Source organism: Chroicocephalus ridibundus, chromosome 7 (genome assembly GCF_963924245.1).
Source record: "Chroicocephalus ridibundus chromosome 7, bChrRid1.1, whole genome shotgun sequence".
Classification (NCBI taxonomy): Eukaryota; Metazoa; Chordata; class Aves; order Charadriiformes; family Laridae; genus Chroicocephalus; species Chroicocephalus ridibundus.
The window spans coordinates 47,870,153-47,884,263 of NC_086290.1; the positions used below are offsets into that span (position 1 = coordinate 47,870,153).

At 48.9% G+C, this 14,111-nt stretch overlaps 1 protein-coding gene across 1 annotated transcript in view; it reads right to left on the bottom strand.

Moving 5' to 3' along the window:
• Positions 1 to 14,111, bottom strand: part of GALNT17 (polypeptide N-acetylgalactosaminyltransferase 17) — a 219,033-nt gene that overhangs the window by 139,659 nt on the left and 65,263 nt on the right. Inside the window, exon 3 of the mRNA XM_063341566.1 lies at positions 194 to 360. Coding sequence (XP_063197636.1) covers positions 194 to 360 — 167 coding nt within the window. The remainder of the gene's footprint in view (positions 1 to 193; positions 361 to 14,111) is intronic.

The following is a 14,111-nucleotide window of genomic DNA, read 5'->3' on the forward strand; positions in this document are numbered from 1 at the left end:
TAAACTTTGGTTTGATCCTGTTTCTTTTTTGCTACAGAAACTGGAGAGAATGGTTGTGCCAGCCAGCAAACCTGCCACCATGCGCCTCCCAGCAGTGTCAGCGCTCCCGAAGAAGCGTGAGTCCTCCATGAGATTTTAGGACATTAAACTCCCTCCTAACATTTTGGAGATCCAAGCTGCCAGTGCTGCTAACCTTCATCGCTGTTGTCGTCCACAAGGATAATCTCCTTCAGGAGGTGAGCTGGCGTATGGTTAACCGCGCTGTGCACCGATCGCAGGATAACGGAGAGCGCTTCGTTCACGAAGATGAAGATGATGGAGATCTGGGGTAGGTCCTTGCCATATTTCAGCTCTTTGCACCTGTAGCACGAAGGGCAGAGAGAGAGACGGGGTTAGCAGAGCACGCAGCAAGCGCCCGGAGTCCGGCACACACGTAACGCACTGCGCAGGACGATGGGTGACATCCTGCGGCTTGGCACAGCCAGGGATTACAGCTCCCAGGAGGAATTTCAGCAGCGCTGTCTCGGAAGAGATAGCGGCGACAGAGAGCGTCCTCCGGGCTCAGGGAGCACCAGGGGCAGGGCACAAACCCGGAGTGCACGTACCCGAGGTTGTGTTCCCAAGTCTGTGGGCACGTAACTAAAAGCAGCCTCCAGAAGAGAGAAAATAGCTTTACCATTTAAAGAGAAACGCCACATTCCTGTTCTAAGATTAATAGGTGCTCGGAAATGAGCTTTGTTCTTAAATGGCACTTGTGAATTTTCTTCCCATTTGCTTTGGAACGAAATGAATATGAAATAACCCTTGGTTAAATAGTCTTAATAAGTGTTTTAGCTCTCTTTGCAGATACTTCTGAATACATTCCTGTCTCTGAAGTACCCCAGCAGAGCACTGCCATGAACTGGTGTCTGCACTACACAGCCAGGAGAGGTTAAAAAACAAAAACTGGCGACCATCTCTCTGGTTTCAGCTTAACTCGAGCTGGCCTTGTGGCTGGGTGTCTGCTGGAACACGTTCCTGTGCGTCAGAGCAGGACAGAGGTGGAAGGAGCTCCCAGGTCAGCCACCAGCCAGCTCCATCCCTGGCAAGCGACCGGTTCACGTTACGCCCACCTGCAGACGAAGGACAGCCATGGCGCAGAACGAGAGGGGCTCTCGGTGGAAGAGGCCTCTCCAAGGAGCACACATCGCTCCCGAAATTGTTGTTTTAATGCCACACTTCATCCTAACCAGAAACCTAATCTTAATAAAAGTACTTGCAGAAAGCAAACAGGCGATCCTCAACTACTTCAAACAATTTAATCAAACTCTCCAGCTCTCCCTACAATAAATACGTGCGAGGGAAGAAGAAAACGAGCCTCCCCGCTCCCTCTCCGCATTCATGACAGATTAGACATGCAACATTAGCCGTGTTTGCAGAATTACAATGAGCGTTTCCAAGTAAATCCTGCCCAGATAAGCAAAGAAAGACGGAACGCACGAACGACATCCCAGCGACGCTTCAAGCTCATCGACTCCCCAACAATGACTCTGTATTTAATTGTACTGAGCGTTCCTTAGGCAACAGCAGGCATTCTTCAGACTCCAAAATGAGACTTGGGAGACAAAGATTTGCAGAGACGCAGCTCTTTATGAACCTTCTTTAGTTAAGCAAGTATGCTGGATAAAAACAAGGTTGTGTTTCTTGATTTAACTGTTGCCTGCCCTAAAGCAAGCCAAGCTCTCTACAAAGGAAAAAAATGTATCGAATGCTGGAAAGGATCTTCCAAAGGGAAGATCTCTCCTTAAAAAGAATTAACAATTGTGATGGGGTAAAGTGACAATTGACCCTGAAATCCTGCCACAAAAGCTGAAATCCTGCCACAAAAGTCAAACTAAACTGACTCCGAGATTAAAACTCTGCTTTTGATACATGTCAATACCTGCTAAGCTGAAGAGAAGGTGGTCACAGGAGCAAGAGCATTTCCTTTTAATCACGGCACACCTCTGGGCAGCCTTCCCCTGGGGCACGCTTCGGGGGATAAAGAGCTCCGTTTGCGATCAAAGAGGTTTGGAGGAAAATCCAAACCGAGCCCTTTGAGGTTCATCTCATTGGCATTCGCCCTGCACCACTCTTATCACAGCTCTCCTTCCCCGATTGCTGAGGACAGGCGGACAAAGACACGGGGAGAAGAGATAAGTCCGGGGAAGGAATGGACACGGCAAATACCCGCATTGTTCACACGCACAAAGCTGCAATTCTCCAGAGGCAGGCGGGGGGGAGGCAAAGGCTCTGCATAAACACCGTGCTCTCCGGTGGCTTTCGTCGCAACCACACGAGCAGGGAAGGCAGCAATTTAAAACCAAATTAACCTCAAGTTTGTCAGCCCTCACGCGGGCTCTCTGCATCGCGGACGTGGAGAGCAGCTGTGCCGAGCGATGCTCTCTGCCTGCAGCCACGTGCTGGCGGGCTCCAGCCCCTGGGCTCCACCGCCGCCGTTCAGTATTGACAAGCCGACGTGTTAACAAATATTCACGCATGTGAGCATGCAGGGAAACACCTGGTGCTTTGGGGATCTCCTGGGGCCAGGGAGGTGGCGGGGGGAAGAAAAGAAAAATGTTTGGTCTCAAACATAATCATAGAATATTCATGGTTGGAAAGGACCTTTGAGATCATCGAGTCCAATCATACACACACAAAAAAACCCCTGCAATCTTTGCCACTAGAGCATCCCCTGAAGTGCCACATCTAGATGTTTCTTAAACACCTCTAGGATGGTGACTCAACCACCTCCCTGGGCAGGCCTGTGCCTGACCACTCTTTCAGGAAAGTAATTCTTCCTAATATCTAATCTAAACCTCCCCTGCCACAGCTTCAGACCATTTCCTCTGGTCCTGTCATTATTCACCTGGGAGAAGAGGCCAACACCCACCTCTCTCCAACCTCCTTTCAGGGAGTTGTAGAGGGCAATGAGGTCTCCCCTCAGCCTCCTCTTCCCCAAGCTAAACATGCCCAGCTCCCTCAGCCTCTCCTCATATGCCCTGGTCTCCAGCCCCCTCACCAGCCTGGTAGCTCTCCTCTGGACACGCTCCAGCCCTTCAATGTCCCTCTTGTACAGAGGGGCCCAGAACTGAACACAGCACTCGAGGTGAGGCCTCACCAGTGCCAAGTACAGAGGCACGATCCCTTCCCTACTCCTGCTGGCCACGCTATTCCTGATACAAGCCAGAATGCTGTTGGCCTTCTTGGCCACCTGGGCACGCTGCTGGCTCATGTTAAGCTGGCCGTCCACCAGCACCCCCAGGTCCTTTTCTGCTGGGCAGCTTTCCAGCCACTCTTCCCCAAGCCTGTAGCGTTGCTTGGGGTTGTTGTGACCAAAATGCAGGATCCGGCACTTGGCCTTATTAAACCTCAGACAATTGGGCCTTGTCCCATCGATCTAGCCTGTCCGGGTCCCTCTGTAGAGCCTTCCTACCCTCAAGCAGATCAACACTCACACCTAGTTTGGTGTCGTTTGCAAACTTACTGAGGGTGCACTCAATCCCCTCATCCAGATCTTTGATAAAGATATTAAACAAAACTGAGCCCTGAGGGACACCACTGGTGACCAGCCGCCAAGAGGATTTCACCCCATTAATCACAACTCTCTGGGCATGGCCATCCAGCCAGTTTTTTCACCCAGCGAAGAGTACACTTGTCTATGCCATGATTCACCAGCTTCTCCAGGAGAATGCTGTGGGGGACGGTGTCAAAGGCCTTACCAAAGTCCAGACAGACAACGTCCAACAGCCTTCCCCATGTCCAGAAGGCAGGTCACATGGTCATAATCAGAAAGACCAGGGGAAAACTTGTTAGAAACAGCAGGAGTAATGAGGACGTGAGATGGGAGGTGGTGGAGGTTTGCTTTGTTTTATTTATTTTAAGTATTTTAAATACAAAAGGGACTGATCCAGACTTTGTGGTTCAGCCTTATTTACACATGGAGGCACAGAGCTTTGACTGTTTTGCTCCTAGAAACATTTGAGACAGCAGTTTAGGCAGGATTCACCATCCTGCTCCAGCCTCCCGACCCCAAAGTACGACACCTTTCCCACCCTGAGGGGCTGCATTTTCCTGTCACAGAGTAGAATCCTAGAGTTGTTCAGGGTGGAAGGCACCTTTCAGATCATTGAGTCCAACCATCAGCCTAACACTGACATAAAGCATCACTAAACCATCTCGCTAAAACCATGTGTAAGGTGGAAAGATATGATATGTGGAATTTCTGCTGCCGTCAGTGTTTCAAGTGCAACCTGGAGGAACAGCACAGAAAAGACAGCGCCAAGCCGGGTCCCAGCAGGAGCAACGACGAGGGGCTTGGGGACGAGTCCCCAGCAACGCACGGGCTGTCGAACCCCACCTGAGACACATTGTCCCCCTCTGCCCACAGCTATCGACCCTCAGGCGAGGAAGCATTTGGGTGCTTGCCAGACACGGCCTCCAGAATTCAGATCCCAGGCCAAAATACTTCTAAATTCAGGATTCATTAGTCCTACTAATTATCCAAAAGGGGACGCGCAGGGCCAGAAGTGAAGTCTAGCACAGCTGCAGTCCTCAGCTCAGACCGTGGGCTGGTCTCTTCGGGGATTAGAGATTAATGAGATAAATGTGATGTTCAAGAAGGTTCTCAGGGGAGCCAGAGCCTAAGCAGCACACGGGAGACAAAAAGCTATAGAAACAAACCTGTTATTCTGAAATTTTTGCCAAGCTTTTCTACAACCTGAATTGACACCAAAGCAAATCCATCTCTTAACGTAGGCTGGAAAACCTTTGCTGGTCCTCACATCTTCTAGGAGGAGAATCGCAGGTTTTATTTCTAACACTCAGCCCACACCCTATCTGGTCTGCCCACAGGCAAGTCTCAGTCCGGTAAGTTGGATTTCCAAGGGAACACTCCCTACATTTGAAATCTTTTACATTTAAATGAAATACAACAGAGAGACCACCACGATACATTCCTGTTGATGTCAGTGATTTGTTACCCATAGGGTTAAAGACCAGCACCTCATTTTAAATGGAAATTTGCCCACTTTCAGTTTTTCATCATTACAAAAAGGCTGTCTCGGAAACTTTTTCCTCCCCGTTTATCACGTGCTCATCAGCCCAGGGCAGACCCGCAGCAGAGCCCAGGCTGCGCTGCCCGGCAGAGGCACCGTGCAGTTTACAAAAGGGCAATACCTGGCCTCCTACACCTCAAAACACTTCTGGGCTGGAGAAAATTGAAGCCAGCTCCAGTTGATCCCTCACAATCCCCTCTTTGCTAGATGAGAAACACTCGACTGGTAAAGCACAGAACACTACTTACTTACCAACACCTGTAAACTAATTAGTGCAGGTTACACAATTACATTTTCCCCACTAAATCCTGCTCTCTCCAGTTAAACGTAGGCTGGCACCTGCTTGCAGGATTTATTTTAAAAAAACCATGAATCAATAGCAAAAAGAAACAGATACCTTACAATTTTGTCTCTCATTTAGATCAATGGGGTATCAGTGTAAGAGGCATTTTATGTCCCATTAAATCATGCTTGACTACGTCCCATTAAATCACGCTCAGAAAACTCTCTGTAAGTTTTGAGAGGCTGGAAAAAACCTCCTAACGTGTGGCACTGGGCTTAATTTAAGGAGCTTGCTGAGCTCGTGTTGAGAAGCGTCACTTGTCCTTAAACAGGGGAGAAAGGGGCTTTACTCCATCCTCGGTCCAAGGCTCAGATGCAGCTGTTTTCACTTCAGGAACAGGCTGATGGACCAACCACGGACACGGGACCAGCGTAACCCTCTGCCTGGCACGTCCGTGGACCAGCTCCCCGTGTCCTCCCCCTCGGCCCCGCAGGGAGCCAGGGATGCGGACAGGCACAGAGGCCACGGCACTCCTGGACTGTGGACACTGCCACTTTTCCCAGGCCCAAGACCTTTATTCTACGTGAAGTCCAAGTCTGAAATCAGGAGAATGTGCAAGGAAACACCTAAAATAAAATATATTTATGGAGGACATTTTTAACTGTGAATTCCTTGCAGTTACTCCTTTATGTACGAAGCCGTTCAGAAACAAATGAAGGATGAGAAGGGGAGATGGGAGAAGGGGAAATATGTCTGAGTTTATGCTGAACAGCTTGGCATACATCAGGCAGTATTAATCACGTCAGCCAATTTCAAAACACACCAAAAAAAATAAAAATAATCAAGTTTTGCTACCACGTATGCTTGTCTGCTGCAGGAGTCTGCCTTTGAGTCCTCCGACCATTTGTTTTACGCTCACCACACAGCTGTAAATCTGCTCTTCAGTGCAGCAAGTGAGATTAGGATGTTTAGTGGCTGTCTCAGTAACAGAAAAGGGATATCATATCATTTACTGCTTCCTGATCCCACGGCAGAAAAATAACCTGGAATCACAGCAAGCACTGCTGGAGCACAGAGAGGCCACAAAATGGCAAGTAACATTTAAAAAACACTTCTTCCTGCTCAGTGATTTAACATGATCCACTCTATTACTCGATTAATACGTATCAACTGTCTTCAGGGGCGCAGAGCTATTTCCATCAAATCACACTGTCCAGCGGCAGCAACTGAGAGCCGGACTCGGATGGTTTCTGTACCTTCACTACCCCAGCACAAGCCATTTATCAGCACTAATGAGTGCAGCTTATGAACAACATGGAGTGTTCCAGGACAAAACAACCTCCCACTCATCTGATCCTCCAGCTCCAGATCCAACCATGCTGGCACAGAGCTGACGGGGACTGCTGTGCTGATGGCGTGACCTGCCAGACTGTGTATGGTGCATCTTCTCCTACGGACGATGGGTGCCGTCAGGTAGCACCTTCCACCAAAAAAAAAAAAAAATAAATAAAGGCAATTTAATGAAAGAAATAATAATGCATTATATTCTTTCAAAGTTCATAACCACAGCCAACAGGTCTCATGCTTGGGGAAAAGTGAGCCACAGCATTTAGATATTAGTCCAGAGAGGAGCTGGACAGACAGACCTGCAGCTTGGTTTCCTCCCCCAATCACAAAGCAGAAATACTGCTAACACTGACAGATCCAGTAATCACGAATCCCAGATGCTGCATCAAAGATTATGCTCATATCATCTTCCCCCTTCCGCAACACACCTCACTCATGCCATCCACTCCTGACAGCACACACACATCTATTTGGCTCAGAACCTCAAATCTTCAAGACCGTCACCCTTTTCCTAATTTGTGCTTTTTGTACTGCTTCCTTTCCCCCAATTTCAACATAAATATGCCTACCAAACTTTTACATGGAGATGAAATACCATTAAGCAGAAAGTATAGCTGTCCTCATTTCCAGTGAGGAGGCAGAACTCCATAAATTTGAAAAGCCTACTTTGGTCAGATGTGCCCTGGTTTTCAAATACGTCCAATGCTTTAAAGGTAATACTCGAATCTAGATAAAAAACAGGCTTCAACAGGCTATCTGAAAACGATCCATCAGTAACCTCATTTTCCTAATGATATATTTCTAATACGTCATTGCTAATGCCCGTCACCCAGCCTGAAGCCGTCCTTCCAGCTGAGGGATGGGGGTGCAACAACACACAGAGGTTGGGTGTCAAGGTCCAAAGGGAGACAAATTGGGAGGAGTACCGGACAGTAAAGAGATATTAGAAAAACACTGCTGAAGGAGAAGTATCTGCTGCTGCAGACTCAGAAAACTGATGATGTTTTTAAAAATCACAGTTTTAAGCAAGGTACAGAAAAAGCTAACCTCGCACCCCCCGTGCTTTAAAACACCTGGACAAAACAGCCTCACCATCTGTTTCAAGACACATTTTTTCATTGTATGGAAGCACACAGACAAAACATTTTGCCATGAGCTGTTTTCCTCCAGGCTGGTGCCACCTCAGCCCTGCCCAAGGCACAGTTTGGAGCATAAGCTGAGGCTCTGCTTGCAGATTCGGCCGTTCACCCTTTGGTCTGCACATGAATGCCCCAAAATTGATCTCCACCACAGCCCCAGCAGCACAAACCTTCAACCTGGCTCCTTACTGTCTGGGATGCCAACACAACGGCAAGTGAAGCTAAATGGGAAGTTCAAGAAATGCCAATGAAAAACAAAACAGTTTTGGAACAGGTTGCCCAGAGAAGCTGTGGCTGCCCCATCCCTGGAGGGGTTCAAGGCCAGGTTGGACGGGGCTTGGAGCAACCTGGGCTGGTGGGAGGTGTCCCTGCCCAGGGCAGGGGAGCGGGAATGAGATGGTCTTTAGGGTCCCTTCCAACCCAAACCATTCTAGGGTTCTATGAAAACCTTCTCGTAAAAGGAAGCACTCCAACATGCCCTACGGCACAAGGGAAGAGGCAACGCCCGGGGTCCTGGGCAAGATCGCAGTGTCTAAACCAGAGAGAAGAAGCCACATCAGAGCCAGGGGAGGGAACAACCATCTTCCCCCAAGCTGCATTTTTATTTTTAAACACACATCTACCCAGTAACTGAAGAACAACAAAGATGGAGGGAAAGCCAAAGGCAGTGCAGCTCTATCTGTACAGTCCTACAACATAAGAAGAGGAAGGACATGCCTCTCCAGCCCCACATCGCTTGCCTGCCCTTGGTTTGAGGCCCTTCCCAAACAAGCTGGAGCGGAGGTCCCCAATCCGACACCAACGTGCCAGCCTGTCTGACAGGCATGCCGTGCTCTGGCAGGAGCAAACCAGGCGTCGCAGCTCCAGCACAGACCAGCAGCAAGGCAGCTCAGCCCCTGCCTTGGCAGTGAAGCCGTCTTCGGTCAGCAGCCGCAGCAGGAGAGGTCCCAAGGGGCTCCTCGGAAACCACTGCCGGCTGCACAAGCAGATCCCATGCTCGTCTCCCAGCCGTGGACACAGAGCAGGACTGAACTGTGACCTCCAAGTCCAGGCAGCTTGCCGTGGGCAACGGCATCAGCACTCCCCTCGTTCAACTGCTCCAGGACTGACAACGCTGTTTTCAAGATAAATATATGCAAAGCAGAAAGGCAGCAAAGGGAAATCAGCCGCCGCAGGCCAGGCTCAGGCGCCATCACTGCAAACATCAGAGGAAAACACCTCCTGAGCCCGTGTCGCAGGAAAAGCAGAGCTCGTCCCAGCAGGAACAGGAAGAATTCAGGGAGTTACATCGCGATGTGTTCACCTCGTAAAGCAGCACACATCCCCGCCCCGTACCACCACCACCAGCCAGCAGAGCACACGGGGACGGTGTCCATGCACCCACGACCCCTGTGTGGGGACAAAGCATTCAGTTCTCCACAAAGCACAGGAGAATTGTATCAATAACCAAGGGCAGCTAGCCACGCTTTCTATGTGCTGTGCACAGCAGGAAAGGCCACCACCATGCTGAAAACCCCCAAAACGCCAAGTCCCACCCTGTGGAACGGCACCAAATGAGATCAATTCCTACTCGTTTTGAACATCAGTGCAAGGTAACGGTTGATGTTATGAGAAAAGTAGCACATCCTATTTGAAGGCTTAAATGTGGTGCAGGATTTCCGTTTCCCACTTCCACCAGCGCAGGAACGGTCACTACTTGCCAGCTGAAGAGCTGGTGCAGAATAACACACACAACCACCAAAAAATGAATTACTGGCAGAACAGGGACGTAGAAGTCTACTTTAAAACCTTGATATCGCGTTAGAGTAAGATTTTCTTACTTTCTCCCCATTGACGTTCAGCCCTCCCTGGCCTACCCATTGCTTTGCGTCATTCCTTCAGCACGAAGCCGCCAAGATTCCCCATCCCTCTAACCCAACACACGAAGGACACTAGACAGTGTCCCTGTTACAAGCAGGGTGGCCAGGCTCTACTCTGCTTTGGATGGATGTCAAGTATGAAAAATACACACAGGAGAAGACATCAACAAAATAACAGTAGGCTGCTTCTTAGCCATTAGAAAAATTTAATTGGCCTGACTAATGTCTGGCACAGGTAAGGGTAGGCCACCATCATATGAGGTAATTTTTGGAAGCACACAGCACTGTTAAGATCTTCAGTTAGGGAACACACTGACGGCCACGTGCGGGGATTGGACCCCCTGCTTCTGGTGCCACATGGCAGAGGGTCTCGGGAGCAGAAGCCCTGTCCTAGCCTTGGCGGGTGCACGGGCTGATTGATGACCAGTGTATCTGTTTAACAGCTACATCGTCATTACCTTTGACACTACGCTATTACTCATCTTTGGAGAAACAGCGCCCTTTAGGGCTGTCCAGGACACAATTCTCCCACGCTGCATGAAGGTGACAAGCCTTCTACATGCCTTTTTGAACTGCCAACAGCAGGAAACACCACGGGGAAGGGTGACCACCCATGGCCTGCAGAACGCCCCAGGTCTTTAGGGCTCTATGCTGCTCCCACATCCTACCAAGCTACCACTACAGCTACTAACAGGAGTTCACTGGACGCCTCTCCATCTGTTTTCTGTGATCAGCCACAATAAACGCTCATGAACTGGGCAGACAGAAATAGTTGGGCATGAAAATCTGTGCCAGTTGTATGGCGGCACAAAATGGACAAAGGAACCCAGATCCTACGTGCCTGTGGAAGACAACAAAGGCTTCGGTGGTTCTGATTATGGAACACACACTTCTTCATAAAAGAAGATCCTGATGATGCATTTTCAAAGAGTTCCTCCTCTCCTACAGAAGAGAGTGGCTAGATTCCCGCCTGCCCCCATTTTTTATTTTTAATTCTGAGCACCCTGTAGTTCCCCAATCTTGCTCCTGAAATATAGTTATTAATCACTTCTTTGCCGGCTATCACACAAAATAAATCCAGCTAACGTTCTTATCAGGAGCTTATCCCTTCCTGACATTTCATTCTTCAATAAGGCTTGAGGGTTTGAATATTTAAATAGGTAAATATTCTTTTGATTAGTAGAATAAATGATTCTTGTTACTTACTGTCCTTAAAAACACTGTTAGCGTCATGAAAGTGCTCAACTACGTCGGCACAGCTTTTACAGGATTTTGTAGATTTTCCCATAAAATGTGGTTCAGCAGCCGAGAGAGAGTTCAACCTAATAAGCTCATAAATTTTTAAATGCCTTTCCTACAATGATATATGGAACTGCAACCTTAAAGCTAAGGGTGCATAAGAGACAACTTAGTAAGAATTTCTGCCCATTTAAGTGGAATTCTCCCCAAAATTACTATCACATCGATTACTGTTTCACTAAGCTCTCGTAAAGGCAAGCTGGGGCAAACATTATCTTGCAACTGAAAGCATTATCAATACACCTCTCGGTGCCTAAGACACTCTGACCCTTCAGTTCCCCAAACTGTGCTTTCAGAGGACTCCCCAAACAACGTACCAACAATTTTACCCCATTACAGAGATGGGTCATCAGGACTCTTGGTGCAGCAGGGTCCCAAGAGCAGCAGGTTAACGCACAGTGTGGTTTATAAGCCCACAGCCAGCCTTTGGGTACCCACCATCAGGTCCATGCTTTTCAGGACAGTGCAAGTAACGACATCCACTGCTTCTGCTTCTTGTCTGGAGCCCCCAGGCTCTTTGCCTGCTCCTCATCAGTCCCACAGTGACAAAATACACCATGGCAGGTTTGGGCTAGACATGCCTTTGCCCTGTGTGACCATGTTGCAAGGAGATTAATGTGTCTCCCTCAGGGCCACTCCTGGATATATCCGGACATCATGAACATCCACAGCAGAGCTGGGGACTCTCAGTTTGTCAAGAGCCTTGAGGAGGCGGCGGCTGCTCTCTCCTTAACTGAGGCATCAATGACTTCAGCACCACACGACGTTGTTCAAAGTTAACATTATCAAGGGCCTGGAGCATCCCTCTGCTGAGGAAAGGCTGAGAGCCCTGGGGCTGTTCAGCTGGAGAGGAGCAGACTGAGAGGGATCTCATCAATGCTCAGCAATAGCCAAAGGGCGGGTGGCAAGAGGATGGGGCCAGGCTCTTCTCAGTGGTGCCCGGGGACAGGACAAGGGGTAACGGGCACAAACTGGAACACGGGAACTTCCATCTCAAAGTGAGGAAAAACTTCTTTCCTGTGAGGGTGTCAGAGCCCTGGCACGGGCTGCCCAGAGAGGTGGTGGAGTCTCCATCTCTGGAGACATTCCAAACCCGCCTGGAGGCGTTCCTGTGCCACCTGCTCTGGGTGACCCTGCTCCGGCAGAGGGTTGGACCAGATGATCCCCAGAGGTCCCTTCCAACCCCCACCATTCTGTGATTGCTCCAAATGAGAGAATGCAGAAATTAAGTGGTCAACCCCAAGGTGGAAGGAGGCCAGTGGGGTTCGGGAACAAAACCCAAGGTCTTGCTGCAATGTCTCTGCCCCTCTGTTGGCCCTTCTGTCATCCCAGGCAGAGTGCATCAGACAGGGAGGATGCTTAAGAACATTTTTTGTCTGTTTGTTTTAAAACAGTCCCCCCTCCAAACAGAGCTGAATGCTGAATAATGACAAAATAGGCATGGACTGAAGGAACGGGCTTTGAAAATGGCTGTCTATAGCATTTTACACAGACGGGTATCATCACATCAAAGCGAGAAGCACCCTGACCTCCTACGTGGGGCAGATACGGAGCTATCAGGCTGCGATGCCAGGTCTGCTCTCGACTTCATCACCAAACCGCTGAGCAGCCCCCGGGGTTTCCCCCAAGAAAGGACCAGCCCAACGCAGACAGCGCCGTCGAGCAGAGGCATCCTGACTCTGCTACACGGGGGCAACCAAATCCTCAACAGTTACAAGCTTGTAACTGCTCAGAGATCACAGACTGAACGGCAAGAATGCAAAATTGTAAATTAACACTGTATGTTTTGACATCCTCTATTACAGACACCTACTACCCACGTAGCATGTCATGTAGACACAATGCTGGATGTGGCTAATTAAGAGATATCTAGTCTAAGGTAGAAGCCAAAGCTCCCTTTGAGGTCAGTGAAGAGACACTGCCACTGCCAAAGACAATTTATTGCACCCGAGGTAAAAGTATATTACTGTCTGGTATAACAGACTGACGCAGCTCTTTTTGGGGCAGGCGGAAGCGCCTTTGTTTTTTTTTCCCTTAATCACAGGCAGACCTGGACTGAACGTTCAGATGAGCACGTCCAGCGAAGTGAGCCCTTACCCTCCCGTCACAGCCTCCCAGGCCAGTGCCTTCAGGGTGACCATCACACCAGCGAGCTCTACCAACAAGTTCACAGCTCTGCTCAGGTAGGTTGGTGTAAAACTGTCCCAGCCGTGGGCCTTACCTGCCAAATTTAAAATGAAATCCTTGCTATATAGCCTTACCTCAGGAGCGTCTTACTAGAATAGATCTCATGGGAACTCAAGATTTTGACATTGCCAGTACATACTTAGGGCAATGAATAAGAAAAGTGGCCAACGCTTGTGCTGCCTGGAAGACGGGGTGGAACAATGCCATTGCTGAAACAGCGAGTATAAAAATGATGAACTTAAAAGGCACAACTGATTTTAGAGATAGCTTTTTTTTTTTTTTGTAATAACAGATCCACTCTGATGACAGGTTTATGAACTGGGAAGATGAAGAGTTTTCTAAACCTTTTCTGTTATGTACAGAAATCACTGTATAAGTTTACATAACGTCAGAATTAGCTCAGCTCAGCCCTGTCTGGCAAATTTCCACATGGTAGAAGGGAGACCAGGAGAGCTGCAGCATCCCAGCATCACAGAGCTGGCACCACCACCACCCACCCACGCAGCGCAGGCTGCTCACCGAGGTCACGCTCACACACCGTTTGGGAAGACATACGTACCACTTCATTTCAGAAAAAGAAAAAACAAACCCCATGTCACCAGGAATATCAAAATGGTAAAAAAAACAGAGGCTGGGGCTGATTTTGATTTGCATTTCTACTCGTATTCCAATTTCAGGTACTAGTTAACTGAATCCAATTAACTGGCTATAAATTGGAGCCCCCTAAATGGTAGGGGACATTAGGCGCGGAGGCGTGAATAAACTTGAAGACCACACCGGCAGGTAGTGATGGAGTTCAAAAGCAATGACTGGCCACACTGTCTGTACTCGAGTTTTTCATGCAACTCCTTTTTTTCCTGGTGCAATAAATGCGAAAGGCCAAGCATGCACTCCAGCGTGCCAGAAGTTTCCCTTTATTCCC